We start from the raw sequence: 18387 nt of genomic DNA, 5'->3' as shown, positions 1-18387 counted from the left end.
GAAATGTGTGCCTGTGCCTCCAGTCTTTGCTGTTGAGGCACATCCGGCATACCTTTGAAAGGAGGGAATGTGTGGAAATAAAATTTGTAGCCTCGATTTACTATGTCCAATACCCATTTGTCCTGGGTAACCAAATGCCAATTCATTGCGAAAAGTCCCAGTTTTCCTCCTAGAGGAGCTGCCAGCATGGCATAGTCCGGCAGCTGAAGAGGCAGGTCATAGAGTACGTATCCCGAAAGGACTGACCCCTGCCCTCCCCTGCAGAAGGGGTAGAAGAACCCAAAGTCCTAGAAGTAGCAGGGCCCTGAGAGGAAGCTCCACCTCTACCTCGCCCAGACCTGCTCCTAGACTGATAATCTGAAGAGGGAAAAGACCACCCTTTAGTAGGCCAATTCCTACTGAACTTAGGGGGCTGAACCAGTAAAAAAAATCCTTAACCGTCTGCATAGACTCAGCTCTTTCCTCCATTTTTTCAAAACTGATTCAACAGGAGGGCCAAAAAGAACATCAGACTGCAAAGGAGTATCCATAATTCGAGCCTTAACATGCTCTGACAATGTCTGATCTTATAACCAGGCATGCCTGCGAAGAACTGAACTAGTAGCAGCCACCCTGGAAGAAGCCTGTAAAGCATCAAAACCACATTGCAAAGAATGCGTACCAACTTGGTCTGAAACATGCACTAAATCCTGAAGCTCTGTACATTCAATACCTTCAGACAAAGCATCAACTTTACATTTCAATTGGCCCAGAAAATAATTTTGATACTTGAGCATATGAAACTGACAATGTAAAGCTCTCATAGCGAAAGTGGAAGAGGTATACAACTTCTTACCCCACCTAACCAGAGCTCTAGCATCCTTGTCCAAAGTAACTGGATTCTTAACCACAGCAGCCCTGACCCCCTTGGGGCCCCGAGGAAAGGTTTCTGGGTCAGCCCTAGGACTTTTGTATAAACACTTGTGAGCTGCCGGTACCCTGCAGTATCTATCTGGCTTAACAGGGGCAGGAGGCAAAGAGTCAGGGTTAAGAGAAGCCTCAGAAAATGCATCCTGAACTACATCCAATACAGGGGGAATAGCCAAAGGCCTATGCTGAGGCAAAAACAAAAATTCTCTAAGCCTTTTACGAGAATCAGAATAAACCCTGGCCTTCCCATTTAAAATGCTTCCCATGGAAGGCAAGGCTTCAGAAAAAGAAAAATCCTCAGGAGGGGATGCAGAGGGAGTAGAATCCTCCGCCTCTGAATCAGAGTAGGGAGGGAAATCCAGGAGCTCTTCCACAGAAGAACCAGAGTCATTGGAAGACTGATCCAGACCCACCATCCCTGGCTCTACCCTGGGCCTTCATTCAGGGGGAGGCATAGAACCTCTAATTTAAAGTAATCAAATCCTCCGCCATCTTTAACATGTGCTTCCTAGGAGCTGGACCCTGGGGACTGACACCAGCAGGGGCAGATTTAGATTTAGAATGGCCCTTGCCCAGAGGAGGAGGAGGCCTAACTACCCAATGAGGGGAGGAAGCTACAGACAACAAAGAAGCACCCTCAGCTTGGCCTAACACAGGAGAAGCCACTTCCTGCAGTAACAAAGGTTCCCCAAGACACACTGGTAAACTGACAGAAGGAGCCACTGAAGCAGTCAGTGGTTCCACAGAACCGACGTCCGGAGTGGACGCCTCATCCTGTTTGGACCGCAAAGAATTATCTTTGCGCTTCTCAGAGGAACCAGTAGTCGGAGAATCCGACGGCATGTTATAATTACAACGCCTACCAAACACCAGCCTAGCACAGTTTAACCGACGTGTAATAGTACGCTTGTTAAAAGTAGCACAAAAGCGACACCCAACAACGTCGTGCTCAGGCCCTAAACAAGGAATGCAAAGTGAATGGTAATCCCTATGAGGAATCTGTTTCCCACAAGAAATACAGTTTAGTAACTTTTTCTGACAACCGGCAATATGAGGCAAGAAAAAGACAAAAAATGTTCCCAACAGGGTACTTAGCCAACTTGGTATCCGGTCTGAAACTCGAAAACCGACAGTTCCAGAACGCCGAACGGCACTTGCAAAAAACTGCTTCTGCTGAGGACCATGCGGCAAGAAAGACTGAGGATATGGCGTCGGTCATGCGCATTTGTACTGACACGTTCTGACGTCAGCCTCTAGCGCCATGACCGACGCCAGATTCTAGCCCTTTGGTATTCGGGCCGATGGTGGACAGCGGAATACCCATATGTCAGGACTGCAGCAATGGTAGACGAAGAACATCAAAAATGGCTGAAGACCTTATTACGCTAATCAGGGGAAGCCACCCTTCTCCCGCTAAGAGACCTAGAACTGATTTTCCTTCTGATCAGGATTTTGAAATTTCTGTTTTTTTCTGATGACCAAGAGTTGCCCTTATCTACCTATGAGGATTCTGACACAGAGGACTCCATTCCATCTGCTTCCCCTCCAGAGGATTTCTCTTTTGGTGAAACTTTGCATACTCTTTAGGGAGCATTTCCACTGGGAAAGCCAGGATTACTCTGACCTCCAAAAAGAGGCTTAGGGAATTCTTACTCCTACCTCAACACAGGCCTTTAGCTATCCCTCCTTTACTGGACATTGTAGATGATGCCTTCTTGGAGTCTAGCCTGGCCCCTGACACTTTACCTCCGGCTCTCAGAAAACCTGGCAGGAATTTACAGAGTACCTGACTCTCACAAGTTTCTCTTTAAGAATCCTACTGCGGATCTTGAGACCATTTCACAGGGACCCAAAGGCATTAAGGCTACTACTGCCAAAAACCCTACCCCCTCTGATAGAGATTCCAGGGCCCTGGACATTGGGTAAGAAGGCATACACATCTGCTACTTTGGCCATTAGGGCCTTAAACTGCCAGTTTTATATGTTAAAGTATCAGCAGCATATTATTGGATTGCTTAAACAGAAAATGATGATTCGTGACTGTGCTGAAAATAAAGAATTACAGGATTTTATGCATTCTGCTGAACAAGTTGGTAAATGCACTTTGCAATGTGGTTTTGATTCATTAGAGGCATCTTGCAGGGTTGCTGTCACTGGGTCTGTACTTGGAAGGCATGCTTGGCTTAAGGAGCAAACTTTGCCAGATCATGTTAAAGCTAAATTTACTGGATGCTCCCTTAAACCAAGACCGCCTGTTTGGCAACAAAGCAGAAGTAGTACTTAAAAAGATGGAGGAAAAAGCTAAATCTATACAAACTGTTAAAGAGTTATGCAAACTGTTAAAGATTTCCTGCAAGTACAGCCTCCCAGGTTTAGTAGGCGCTGGCCTTATAAGAATTGGTCCTTTCCTGTCTCTTCCAGGCCTTCAGTCCAAACCTGGGACCAGCAGACCACCCAGGCTTCAGTCTCAAGGTACTAACAGGCCTAAACAGTGGGGGGCTCCCACTTCCAAAGCTGGAGGTAGTAAGACACCCCCCTATAGTAAACTGGCACAATGACTTAACTTTAAACCTTCCAAGCCCTGCTCAATTGACTGTTCCTTTAAGGGGGAATGATCGCCCTGTATGCAAAAAAACTGGGAACTCGTTACCCAACACAAATGGGTTTTAAATATAGTTTCCCAAGGATACAGAGTCCACTTCCACTCCTTACCAACCCCAAACAGTTGGCCAGACCTACCCCCAAATCAGTGGGCAGAGGCTCAAAAGCAGGTTCTCTCTCTTCTAAGTATCAGGGCTATTCAGCCTGTCCCAGAAGAGGAATGGGGGCAAGGTTTTTACTACAGACATTTCCTGGTACCCAGAAAAGACCATTCCTGGTGGCCTGTCCTGGACTTGTCTATCCTAAACACCTTTTTGGTAATCCCAAAATTCAAAATGCTAACTCTTCATCAGCTGCTTCCCGTGCTAGGCAAAAATGCCTGGTTGGCAACACTGGATTTAAAAGAAGCCTACATGCACATCCCAATAAGGGAATCTTGCAGAAGATACCTATGCTTCAGAGCAGGCTACATGCACTATCCATTCTCTGCACTGCCCTTTGGCTTCTCTACTGCGCTCAGGGTATTCACAAAGTGCCTAGCTCCAGTCATTGCATTCTGCAATATTCAAATATACCCATACCTGGACGATTGTCTAATTCAGGCAGAAGGCCAGGACATGCTATTAAATCATCTGGCATTTGTAAAGAAATTATTAACTTCTCTGGGGTACACCATAAATGAAATGAAATCACATCTAGTACCCTGCCAACAAATTGTATTCCTGGGAGCAAGCTTGAATACAACTTCCCAGATGGCCTACCTCACTCCAGAGAACAAGTTTATTTGACAGCCTACTTCAAACTACTGACCACAAAGACACAGCTATCTGCAAGGAAAAGTACTGCAAGCCCTAGGATTCATGGCCTCTTGCATTCTAGTAATTCCATATGCAAGACTGCATATGAGGAAACTACAGTGGTATCTAAAAAGCCTATGGTGTCAACATTCTTAGGACCTAGAATCAATGATTCCTATCATCCCTTGTCTAAAGACAGAGTTCCTTTGGTGGGCAGAGGCCTACCACTACAACAAGATACTGCCATTCACTCTACCCCCTGCCGCCCAAAACCCTAACAGACACATCAGACTATGCATGGGGGGCTCACTTGGCAGGGCAATGCATTCAGTGCAAATGGAACCCGAGACAAATGCACCTGCATATCAAAAAGAAATGTTGGCTGTACAGAATGCTCTGACAGCCTTCAAACATCACATTCTTCCGGGACAATTATTGGTAAAGACAGACAAGAACACTGTTATGTGGTACATAAACAAGGAGGGGGAACCCGCTCATACCCTCTCTGCAGACTAGTCATGGCTCTGTGGTATACAGCCTTGAACTACCAAGTGCACCTACAAGCTCAGTTAGTGCCAGGCAAGCTAAATACACTGGCAGATGACCGAAGCAGAAATCTCATGGACCCACATGGGTGGAAACTGGAACCAAAGATATTCAACATTTTGAGAAACAAATGGGGGAGTCCTGAGATAGACCCATTTGCCTCCCCTCAGAACTACCAATTGGACACATTCTGCACAAAGGACTCCCCACTGACAAACTTGGAAAGTGGATGCCCTGACCTTCACCTGGGAAAACTTATCAGTTTATGCCTTTCCCCTCTGCCTCTCCAAAGTTCTACTAAAGATAAAACAGGACAAACCAAGGGCAATACTCATTACACCAGACTGGCCACACCAACACTGGTACCCCCTCTTGCGCAATGTGTCACTGCTGGAACCATGGCACCTGCCTCAGACCCGTGCCCTGCTGTCCCAGCAGGAGGGCCAGATTCTGCACCCCCAGCTTCAAACCCTGAACCTTGCAGATTGGCTAATTACCTGAGCTCTCTGTTACCATCTCTCAGTAAGCAAGTGATGGATGTCATTCTGGAGGCAAGGAGGCCTAGTACTAGAAAATCTTATGCTGAAAAATGGAAAAGATTCTGTTCCTGGAGTCAAACTCTGGGGATGGGCACAACCGTGCCCAATTTACCGCACATTCTTCAATACTTGACAGAGATGCTTCACAAGGGCCTTTCATTTTCTTCCATTAAAATTCATGCCTCTGCCATTTCAGCACATACAGGGCCACCCCTCTTTTCTCATCCACTGCTGAAGCAGTTCTTCACAGGGGCCAAAAACTTGACCACCCAGGAGAGCCCCTACTCCAGCCTGGAACCTTAACTTTGTATTGGAAAAGCTCACTCTACCTTTGAGCCAGCTGCAAATGCAGAGTTGAAATTCCTTTCATGGAAATCGGCCTTCTTTCTAGCCATCACTTCAGCAGGAAGGGTGTCTGAATTACAGGCTTTCATGGCAGTGGAGCCTTTCATCATCTTTCATGTGGACAGGGTGTCCCTCAGGATCAGTCCTTCCTTTCTGCCCAAGGTGGTATCCAGTGTGGCCCTTAATCAGTCCATTCATTTGCCAAACTTCTTTTCTAATCCACAGAACAAAGGGGAACGAATACTGCACTCCTTGGATGTGCACAGACAACTTAGATTTTACTTGGACAGGACTAAGCCACTCGAAATCTGAACAGCTGATGGTTGCATTTGCTGCAGGGGCAGAGGGGAAGACCATTTCAAAGAAAACCATTTCTTAAGTGGATAGGCCATTGCATTCATTTCTGCTATAAGCACCATGGAAAACCTACCCCACAAGGGGATAAGACCACATTCCACCAGGGCTGCGTCTACCTCTACAGCCTTTCTCAGAGGTTTCCCTACCAGGGGCATCATAGAAGCTGCTACCTGGAGTTCTGTACATACCTTCACCAAGCATTACCACTTGCCAATTTTTTCTAAATCCAGAGCTGGTTTTGCCACTGCAGTCTTGTAGGGCCTAATAGCTGGTCCTAATGCTCTCTTATTGCCTCCTCCCTTCCTTAGCTTTGGGAATCTACCCAAATGTAATGACTGCAACAGAGAAACACGAAGAACATAGTACAGTTGTGTACATTTACCATAAATGTCGATGTTAGAGTGTATTTACTGTTGCAGTCCTGGTTACCCTCCCTCCAGCCCCCTGACTGCTATTGACTATACCTCTCCTTTTGTTTTCTTTACTTAGCTTTCTGGTGTATTTGCTTTTTGTTGGAGGTGTAACCTTGTATATAATTGCTTCCCATTGTGGGGGCAACTGACATCTGGGGCAAGAAAAACTGATGTAATGGCGTCTGCTGCATGCTTTATACCCCTGACTACCTGACTACGTCATGGAAGATGAGACAGCAACCAATGCAGGACCCAAGACTTTGATAATCAGGCCAATTGAGGGCTACCTGCAAGCAGATAACCCAAATGTAATGACTGCAACAATGAGTACACTCTAACATCTACATTTATGGTTAGTGTACACAACTGTACTTTATGGTCTGATGAGACCAAGGTTGAACTTTTTAGCTACAATTGCAAAAGGTACGTTTGGTGCAAAAACAGCACTTTTCATCACCAAAAGAACACCATCCCCACAGTGAAGCATGGTGGTGGTAGTATCATGCTTTGGGGTTGCTCTTCTTCAGCTGGAACTGGGGCTTTAGTCAATATGGAGGGGAATTATGAACCGTTCCAAATACCAGTCAATTTTGGCCCAAAACCTTCAGGTGTCTGCTAGAAAGCTGAAGATGAAGAGGGATTTCACCTTTCAACACAACAGTGACCCCAAGCATACATCCAAATCAACAAAAGAATGGCTTCACCAGGAGAAAATTAAGGTTTTGATATGGCCCAGCCAGAGCCCAGACATAGAAAATATTTGGGTGAACTGAAAAGGGCTGTGCACAAGAGATGCCCTCGCAGTCTGACAGATTTGCAGCGCTTTTGCCAAGGAAGAGTGGGCCAGTACTGCCAAGATGTGCCATGCTGATAGACTCCTGCCATGCTGATAGACTCCTACCAAAGAAAACTGAATGCTGCAATTAAACCAAAAGGTGCTTCAACAAAGTATTAGTTTGAGTGTGCACACCAGCTTATTGTACATTTTTCTTTATATTTTTTCCACTAACAGATCTGTTTGCTTTTCAATTGAATTGTACAGATTATAGGTCACATTAAAGATGGGAAACGTTTTGAAATAATTTATTGTGATCTCATTTTTTGATATCACAAAAACCTGGCATTTTAATGGGTGTGTACACTTTTTATATCCACTGTATGTCTACCTCCTGTCCACAAAACCACAGTGATCTGTATTTATCTGATGTCCTTCATGGATGCATCTGCAGTCATAACAAATGGGTAGTCCTGTCGTCAGGCAGCCCTTCAGTCGGCCGGATTCCAAAGTCTGGGTCTGGCTTCGGCCGATGTCGCACTTCACCCGACGTCATCTCTGCTGGTCTTCGGGTATAAAAGCATCGGCCGACGCCATTTTCTCCAGTCTTTCTTGCCGCGTGGCGCCCGAAGCAGAAGCTGTTCGCAAGTGCCGGTCGGTCAGATCCAGAGATTCCTACTACCGAATACTACTTCGAAGACTTCTAAAAAGCTAAGTACCCCGTTGGGGACCTTTTCTTGCCTCAGCCGATGTCAGAAAAAGTAAACAATTGTTTAACCTGTGGGAAACAAATACCTCATAAGGATTTCCACTCTTACTGCCTACCTTGTTTAGGCCCAGACCACGACGTTGCTGCCTGCCTAGCTTGTTCATCCTTCAACCGACGAACGCTTAGACGTCGGTCGGAGTTTGCTGAACAGTTTTTCGGCTCAGATTTTGCGTACATTATGCCGTCGGAACATCCGACTACCCAAACAATTAAAAAACGCAAAGAAAAGGACCGACACTCGCGGTCCGCGGTTTCGGCCAAAACCACGGATAAGCAAGCCGCGAGTGTCTCGGTTTCGGCCGAAACCGAGAAAACCGGTCTTTACTCAGCCGAAACCTTGACTTCTACCGAGGCTCCTGCTACATTAGCTGAATCGGCCTCTGAAACTTTAGCTACTACTGTGGCCTCTACTGATTTATCTGACACCATCCCTTTGGATGTTTCCACCCCAGCACGTGGTGCTGCTAGGCCTCCTGCAGCCATGTCTATCAAGGCCTTTGCCAGGGCCAAAGCAGCCAAAACTGCTAAAACAGTTCCTGCTAAGACCCCCTCACACAGACACCCTTCTAGTTCTCAAATGCTTACTCTGGCAGAGGATTTGATTTCCTTAATTAGGGGATCCCAATCACACCCAGACAGGGCCTCTCAGCCTCCAGAAAAGAGACCTAGAACAGAGCCTCCCCAGCAGGAGTACTCTGATGACTCTTCGGAAGACTCGGACACTACAGACCAGCCAGAGGCTCCTTTGTCCACTTATGAAGACTCCGATGCTGATGAATCCATTCCATCGGCCTCACCTCCAGAAGAATTCTCTTTTGGGGAAACCTTACATGCCATGAGAGAGCAATTCCAATGGCAAGAACAGGACTTCTCAGACTCAAGAAAAAGGCTTAGAACTTTTCTGCACCTACCACAACATAGGCCCTTAGCTATACCTCCAGTTTTGCCTGTTGTGGATGATGCTTTTAATGATGTTTGCACTGCTCCTGATTCTTTACCACCAGCTCCTGCCAAACCTGACAGATTTTACAGGGTACCCAACACTCATCACCACCTTTTCAGGGCCCCACTTGCAGATCCTGAGACTATATCCCAGGGGCCTAAGGCAGTAGCTTCTACCTCTACAAAAACCCTCTCCCTTCTGAAAGGGAAGCCAGGTCTTTAGACAGATGGGGCAAAAAAGTCTACACCTCTGCCACTCTCTCAGCTAGAGCTTTAAACTGTCAGTTTCACATGATCCAATACCAAGAGTTTATGCTTGAACAGTTGTCTAAGAAAGTTTCTTCTGAAGAACCCTTAGATAAGAAATATATTTTAGAAATGGTGAATAACATACAGCAGGTTAGTAACCATTCTTTAAAATCTTGACTATGATGCACTGGAGGCTTCATTTAGATCAGCCATGACTGGCACAGTGATAAGAAGGCATGCATGGCTGAAAGAGCAGGTCCTACCGGATCAGGTAAAAGCAAAGCTGTTGGATGCTCCTATGGATAAGGACTGTTTATTTGGTACCTCTGCTCAACAAGTAATGAAGAAAATGGAAGAGAAGGCAAAATCTGTACAAACAGTTAAGGATTTCTTACAGGTTCAGCCCCCTCGGTTTAGCAGAAATTGGCCTGCCAAAAATTGGTCCTTTCCAGACTCATCAAAGACCCAAAGAGGCAGGTATAGACGCTCTCGAGGCAGAAACCAACCCAGAGGAAGTGCCTACAGAGGCAGACAGTGGCAAGGTAATAACCAGAGGCACTGCCACAACCACTGCCACTGCAACAGGACATTCACAGTGACTTGGCCCTGACACCGCCTACCAGAGAGCAATTAGCAGCTCCTTTAGGCGGAAAGTTAGCCTTATTTTCACAAAACTGGCACTATATCACAAAAGACAAGTGGATTTTAAAAACCATAGACCAAGGCTACAGGTTCCACTTCCACACCTTACCAGTAAAGAGGAATGCCAAACTTACCTCCAACTCAAAGAACAGAAGCTCAAAACCAGGTAATTCAGCTAACCAACATGAGAGCTGTGGAAAGGGTGCCAGTAAATCAACAGGGCAAAGGATTTTACTCCAGACTCTTTCTAGTCCCAAGAAAAGAAAAAACTTGGAGACCCATTCTCGATCTGTCCGTCTTAAACACATACATCATCGTTCCAAAATTCAAAATGCTGACCTTACAGCAACTTCTTCCCATGCTGGGCAAGAAGTGTTGGCTGGTAACTCTAGATCTCAAGGAGGCATACCTGCACGTCCCCATACGACCAATTTGCAGAAGATACCTCAGATTCCTTGCAGGATCAGAGCATTATCAATTCTCAGCATTGCCTTTTGGCTTATCTACTGCGCCCAGAGTATTCACAAAATGCCTGGCATCAGTAATCGCTCATTGCAGGCTACAGGCAATCCACATCTATCCATACCTGGACGACTGCCTGCTACAAGCGGACAACTGAGACAAGCTGACAACAGATTTACAAAGGGTCATCTGCTTGCTACAAGCCCTGGGATACACAGTCAACTTAAAAAAGTCAAGGCTGATTCCATCCCAGACAAGAACCTTCTTGGGTGCAGAATTGGACACAGTAAAACAAATGGCATTCCTGACTGCAGAAAAACAAGAACAACTACCCCTTTACTTCTTGGCATTAACAAAACAGAACAAACTAACAGCAAGAAAGGTGCTGCAGGCCTTGGGATTCATGGCATCATGCATAATCTTGATTCCTCATGCCAGACTGCATATGAGAAAGCTACAGTGGTACCTAAAAAATTTATGGTCTCAACACAGGCACAGCTTAGAAGCCGAAATCCCACTAATCCCATGTCTGAAACAAGAATTCCTATGGTGGGCCCAAGCATGCCAGGCAAACCTAGGCTTGCCCTTCCACAAAGGTCAAGCGAACCAGACCATCACAACGGACGCCTCAGACCTAGGCTGGGGGGCACACATGCTGGACAAATGCATACAAGGATTGTGGACCCCAGACCAGCTGCACCTGCACATAAACCAAAAAGAAATGCTGGCAGTACAACTAGCAATCCAGAAATTAAAACCTTTCCTCAAGGAAGGCCATTTATTGATAAGGACAGACAACACCACAGTGATGTGGTACATCAACAAGCAAGGGGGCACGCATTCTTACCCCCTATGCAGAATGACTCTGGAACTTTGGAACATGGCTCTGAGCTACAACATCCAGTTACAGGCAACCTTCGTGCCAGGGAAAGAAAATACCCTAGCAGATATGTTAAGCAGAACCACCTCGGATGCTCACGAATGGATGCTGCACCCGGACATCTTCAAGACCATCACAAGAAAATGGGGAATGCCACAAATAGACCTGTTCGCATCCCCACTCAACCACCAGCTCAGGAAATTCTACACAAGAACGTTTCACCCGCTTGCATGGAAGGTGGACTCCCTATCCTTCAGCTGGAAAGGTCTGACAGCATATGCATACCCACCTCTTCCTTTGATGCACAAAGTACTACTGAAAATCAAAGAGGAACAACCAAGGATAATCCTAATAGCTCCGAATTGGCCAAGGCAACACTGGTATCCCTGCTGAGGAGCATGTCTCAGGGGATAATGTGGTCAATCCCCCTGATGCCTTTGATGTTAACTCAGAACAACTACAACATCCTGCATCCAAACCTAAAGACCTTACAGCTTACTGCCTGGAACATCACTTAAGAACAACTAACCCAGTCATATCTCAAAGGGTTAAAGACATTATACTGGAAGCCCGCAGACCTTCAAGAAGAAGGAACTATGCAGGAAAATGGAAAAGGTTTGCCACTTGGAGTGCGGAAAGAGGAAAAGAGGTGTCAAACATAGACATTGCTAACATCCTGGAGTACTTGGCAGAGCTTCTACACACAGGACTGTCCTATTCCTCCATCAAGATACATGCTTCAGCTATTTCTGCAGAATACAGTTCTGACCCACCTGTCTTCTCGCACCCTCTACTTAGGCAATTCCTCAGAGGAATCAAGAATGTAAAACCTCCTAGGAAACCACCACTACCAACATGGGACTTGAATTTTGTACTAGAAAAATTGACACTCCCTCCATTTGAACCAGCAGGAACAGCGGATCTGCAACACCTATCATGGAAAACTGCTTTCCTTCTGGCAATTACTTCAGCAAGAAGGGTTTCAGAACTCCAGGCCTTAATGGCAGTACAACCCTTCCTGATCTTCCATCAAGATAGAGTCTCCATGAGAACTAATCCTACATTTATGCCAAAGGTGGTATCCAGAGTGTCCTTAAACCAGGCAATCCACCTACCTACCTTCTTTCCCAACCCTCAGAACAGGGGGGAAAGGCTACTGCATACTTTGGATGTACATAGACAGTTACGCTACTACCTGGACAGAACCAAAGGTAACAGAAAAACTGACCAGCTGTTAGTGGCCTATGCACCAGGAAGGGAAGGAAAAGCAATTTCCAAACAGACAATCTCCAAGTGGATAGGAAATTGCATCAGATTCTGTTACTCCTACCATGGAAAACCAATGCCACAGAACATAAGACCTCATTCAACAAGAGCTACAGCCACTACCACAGCTTTCTTACGAGGAGTGGCAACCAAGGACATTATTGAGGCGGCTACTTGGACCTCCGTGCATACATTTGCCAAGCATTACAATCTACCTCTATATTCTAGATCCCGAGCAGGGTTTGCCACTGCTGTACTGCAAGGGATCCTAACTACACCATAATTATTTCACTTCCTCCACCCCTAGTTTAGCTATGGTATTCTACCCATTTGTTATGACTGCAGATGCATCCATGAAGGACATAGTACAGTTTTGTACCTACCATAAATGTAGATGTCCGAACTGGATAGCATCTGCAGTCAGGATTACCCACCCTCCTTCCCCTCTGTGGTTCTCCTAGGGTATTTACACTCCTAATAGCTAGCTGGGGGGGAGTCTCTTATGGTGTATTTGTTTGTATATATCTATATATATGCCTACTTTTTGTACTTGCCTTCTACCTTATCTGCATACATTGGCATTTATCCAAATTTAGCCTTCCAAAAGGGCAACTGGCATCTGGGGCAAGAAACACTGAAGAAAATGGCGTCGGCCGATGCTTTTATACCCGAAGACCAGCAGAGATGACGTCGGGTGAAGTGCGACATCGGCCGAAGCCAGACCCAGACTTTGGAATCCGGCCGACTGAAGGGCTGCCTGACGACAGGACTACCCATTTGTTATGACTGCAGATGCTATCCAGTTCGGACATCTACATTTATGGTAGGTACAAAACTGTACTTTTTTGCATCATCTTTGCCATTCTTTTAGCCCTTGTAGATAATCACTTTATATTCATGGTTTAACATTGAAATGGGCCTATATGAAGCTGGATCTGAAGGTTCGTTACCGTCTTTAGGTATTACAGCCCCCACAGTGTTTTTTCAGGATGTTGGTTCCTCCCCTCCTTTTAAAATAATGTTAAAACCTTCCAGATCTTTATCACTTTCTTCCCTCCTAACTTCCAGACTTCCACCAGAATATACCATCTGTTGCTGGAGATTTTCATGCAGATTGGTTAAACATCACCATTTTTATTGTATTTTCTCCTGTCTTACCTGTTTAAGCATCATCTGCTTCTAACCTTGGCATATTTGTCTTCCATAAATATTTCCATTTGTGCTTTTTCTTGATTTTCTCACATCTCTGCTCAGTACAGAGTTTCATAAAATTTCCTAAATATCTCTCATTTCTTTGCAGGCTCTCTGGTTATTTTTCTTGTTATAGGTTCATTAAGTTTGGCAACAAACCTTTCTACTTTCTGTTGCCTAAATTGTTGTGGCTGAGGTTTTTGTGCTCTGGAGTTATTAAAGCAGTTGCTTAACAGCAATTTTTCTAAATGCATGCACATTATCCAGGTACTCCCTATTTTCTCGTTAGCACTTTGCACTTGATCCTATTGCTCCAGGAGATGCCTTTTATTCTGCAGTACTTCAACCATTGTCAGCCCTTCTAATCTGAATATTTTTCTCTTATTTCTACTCTGTTTTTAAATTCCTCCCACTCAACTAGCATGGGTTTGGATCCAACTTGGCCGTGTACTCCAGAATTCTGATCCAACTCTCGAGCTCCTCCCTCTACCCATAATACCTTAGTCCATCCACAGTACCTCAGATCTTGTTTGCCGCCATTGTGCCCAGATGCAGGTGTCTCTCTCGAGTGAAATTTAGTTCTTATTCTGAGTTAATTGTTTACTTGTTCTCTAAAAAGTTTCTTCTAATTATTCTTTTTTGTCTGTCATCAGATTCAGAAGACATTTATGCTTTCGGTTGGAAGTCAGACATTGCCAATTCAGAGCTCTGCCATTTGGACTCATTACAGCCCCCAGGGTGTTCAAATTCTTAGGATTGAGTGTTTCCATATCCAGACAAGCTGATTCCTTATTGCCCCCTCCAGGCATCTTCTCCAACAGTCCAGGGACTATTTGCTCCAGATTTGTCAGTTACATGGGATAACAAATTATGCCAAATCAAACTTGACATCAGTCCAGACCCTGGAGTTCCTTGGTAAACATCTCAATACAGCAACACAGATAGCATTGCTACCACTTCATGGTTTGTCCACACTCAAGAAACCGGTCCATCTACTTGTCCTGCCATCTATCTTCCCCCAGCCAAATCAGTTCTTCAAGCACTAGGATGCATGGCAGTAGCCATTGTGTTACTACTTTTAGCATGATTCTTTGTGCCCTTCAGTTGACTCTAGCTGTTCAATGGTAGATTCTTCAAAACCCCTACCCTTTTCAGTCAAACGTGCCCCTGTTTGCAAATGTCACATCAGCTGGTGAATCCAGTCAGGTGATATTCACCTTGGACAACCTTTTATTCTACCAATCCCAATGGACGCAGTGACTATGGACATTTCCTAACTGGGGAGGGGGGGGGGCATTTCCTAGGAAGGACTGTCCAGTGCGTGGTCCCCTTGACATCAGTCTGCATATCAATGTACTAGAGATGACAGCAGTCCTACTAGTGTTGCAGACCTTTCAAGATCTTCCTTTAGGAACTATTGTCGTTCATCCCAACAGCATGCCTGCGGTCTGGTACATCAGCAAACAAGGAGGAACTCTATCTTGTACTCTTCTGCAGAGAGTCCATGAGAGTGAGAATGGATTATCTCCTCAGACTGCTTTCTAGTTGCTATGTACATACCAGGGAAAACCTATATGTTAGCAGACAAATTAAACAGATCTCTGATGCCTCATGAGTGGTCTCACAATCAATCTGTGGTGGAAAGGATTTTCCATATTTGGGGCCAAACCTGTTGTGACCTCTTTGCGTCCCTCCACAGCAAGTACTTTGCTCTTGACCCCCCCCCCCCCACAGGGGGAGTCGCCAAGAGATGCAGCTCTGCTTAACCCTTCTTCCTTTGATTCCCAAATTTCTGCAGAGAGCAAGCTGGCTGAAGAGCTCAGTCATCCTTATTGCCCCCTTCTGGTCTGGACAGGTATGATTCCCCTTTCTGTGGTGTCATTTTTGATATCCTCCATGTATACTGCAGCCATCTCCGGATCCCCTCTCACACCCATCAGGAAATTAAATGTCTTGATATCCAGGCCTTCTAACTGCATGGTTTCTCCACTTGCAGTAATGGTTAGACAGGACATCCCAGGCTTTCTTCCCCGATTATGTACCATCATTTTATCTTTGCAAAAAGATTCTACTAAGAATGTTTATAAGAGCAAGTGAAAAAGATCGTCCCATTGGGTCTTAAAAAATGAGCTTGATCCTTTTTCTACAGTACTTGAATTTTTGGCAATTCTTTTTAAAGAAACAGCAAGGTTCTCTACAATTAAACTACAATTTGCAGCTATCTCTAATTTTCACACAGGAGACAGAAATGATTCCTTAGGTTTGTCCACATTGTGCAAAGCTTTTCTCAAGGGCATTTTTTTTCTCAGACCACTAATAAAACCTCCCTGGTATCTGACAGCTGTACTACAAGGACCAACTCTGAAACCTTTTGAACCTTCGAATAAAACTGATTTAAAATTCCTTTCAAGGAAAACAGAGGATATCTGAACTCCAGTCTCCTTTTTTCAAAGACCCCATACATTATTTTCCCTAAAAATAGGGTTACCTTATGGACAAACTTCTTTTTTTTACCTAAAGTAGCCTCTGAAACTAACATTAACCAGTCCATTCATTTAACAGTCATCTTCCCAACATTTTGAAATAAAAGGATAATAAACATGCTTCATCTCTTTAATCTACACAGACAGTTAAGCTTTTATCTTCACAGGACAAAACAAATCAGAAAATTGGTTCAACTGTTTTTCTTTTTACCAAAAAGACTGGTTTCCCAGTTTCTAACATCACTTTAACCAAATGGATTACTGATTTGTATTTCTTGGATTTATTCTTCACAAGGCATTCCCCTACCAAAACCACCCAAGGCTCATTCAACCAGATCCATGGCTGCTTCATTTGCTTTTTGGTCGAAAACCTCTTTTGATGATGATTGTGCAGCAAGCTGCATGGTCCATTGCTTATAATTTTGTTACTCAAATTGGATATTATATCTTTCAACTGAGCTGCCTTTTGGTTCAGCAGTACTCTGGAATATCCTTTCATGAAGGCCACCCAAGACCAGTTTAGCTGGGAACTCTGTCCCTATGTGTTGAGGAAGAATGAAACAGACATCATCAGATTTAAAAGGCGTATTATGTACACCAAAATTAGACATCTGTGTGTTCCATTTTCGTTCACCTTCCCTCCCATCCATTCCCCATACTTAAATATTCTGGAGAAACCTGTTGGACTGTGTTTTGGAACTTGGTTCCGGGTTTCAGCCCTTCCTTTTTCAGTCAACTATTCCTGTCTCTGTTTAGCTGTACAGGCGTTATGGCAATAAATTGTCTGAAGTAATGGGGATGGACTAAGCATTATGGGTAGAGGGTGGAGCTCAGGAGTTGGATCCGAAGTCTGGAGTATGCGGCCAAGTCAGATCCAAACCAATGTTTTGTGAGAGAGAATGAAAATGAGCAACACAGATGCCTAGTTATGGTGAATACATAACTTTTAATTATTTTCGAGTTGACCGATGTCAAAGTTGGGCGACCCTGGCATATAGGTATTCAGACAGCATCCCCTCTGCCAGCAAAAACTCTGTGGTCTGCAGTTGACAAAATGTCATTTTGATGTTTACCCTTGATTAGAAGACATTCGGTGTGTTAACCCTTGTGCAGAATCTTCAGGGGGAAAAAATTGCCAGATTATGTTTAATGGTAGGGATAAGCCCAGTGATAGGAGCCATAAGTACTCCTCTCCTATTTAAATTGTGGTGATAAGAATATGTATTATTTTCATATGATGAGCATAGCTTATTAGTTTTTTTTTTCTGTTTGAAAGCTTTGTAATAAGTATTTTCGCAGTTGCATATTAAAAAGTGATGTTTTCTAACTATTTAGGTTTGATGACCAGTACACCTTAAGGATGACATTTATTTCTGGAAGTTCCAAACATCAGAGAGAAATAGAATTCACCAAGTCTGTAGCACACTTTTTTGATGAAAATGGAACCCTGGTAATGGACCTGTATGAAACTGACGTTTCCAAACTCCATGATAGTTTGTCATCTGAAAAGAAGTTAAAATAACTGAACATCCACTGGATGTACTGCTGGGATCATGCAAAATAGAAAAAGGACATAATTCCTCCTCTTTGCTCTTTAAACTTCATTTTTACAATTGTACTGCCATAGCTATCACTGAATTTTCAAGGGCATCAGTACTGCAGCATTGTTGCTATAGAATGGGAGCAAGTAGATGTGTGTTCCTGGTATCCTTACCTGTTCAAGTCATGTACGTCTGTCTTGGCAATGCTGTTTTTTTTTTTAAGACTATACAGAATAAAGAATATGTGAGTCAATTACAGCAAAACATTAAGCTGTTCTCTTTCTCTGTAAAGAATGAATTAATTGAACCACGTAATTGTCATGCTTTGGTAAGTTGGGATGTATTACCGCCATTTAATGTTTATATTTGTGAAATGCTTCAGCATAGTTTTATTGCAATTGACTGTCTAGAATGTTCACTCTGTAGCTGTAAATGCAAAACCATGAAAATGTTGCAGTGGGCCACAACGATCATTGTAATGAGATCAGTGTATTGCTGTGGACTGCCTGTACTTCTGAGAAGATTCCTTTTCATTTAAAATTTTCATTGAGATTCACACTTCAGTGCTCTGTTATGTCAAATATTTGTTTCCCTTGGAAATGTCAAGTTAACTGTAACTCTATGCCTAATCTCTTCTTGCCCAAAATCACTGTGATGTCCTGTTGTTTTCAACAGCTTAT

General features: G+C 44.2%; 1 protein-coding gene across 2 annotated transcripts in view; it reads left to right on the top strand.

Annotated features, from left to right (window-relative positions):
• The window catches only part of SPCS2 (signal peptidase complex subunit 2), a 278999-nt gene extending 261022 nt beyond the window's left edge, over positions 1-17977 (top strand). For both annotated transcript variants that reach the window (XM_044072674.1, XM_044072673.1), the window contains exon 5: positions 17502-17977. In XM_044072674.1, the coding sequence (XP_043928609.1) occupies positions 17502-17688 (187 nt within the window). In that variant the 3' untranslated portion in view covers positions 17689-17977. The remainder of the gene's footprint in view (positions 1-17501) is intronic.
• The last annotated feature ends 410 nt before the right edge of the window (positions 17978-18387 follow it).

The sequence above is a fragment of the Protopterus annectens genome, chromosome 5.part0, assembly GCF_019279795.1.
Source record: "Protopterus annectens isolate FY-2018-M chromosome 5.part0, PAN1.0, whole genome shotgun sequence".
NCBI lineage: Eukaryota > Metazoa > Chordata > Ceratodontiformes > Protopteridae > Protopterus > Protopterus annectens.
This window is presented reverse-complemented; position numbering and strand designations above follow the sequence as displayed.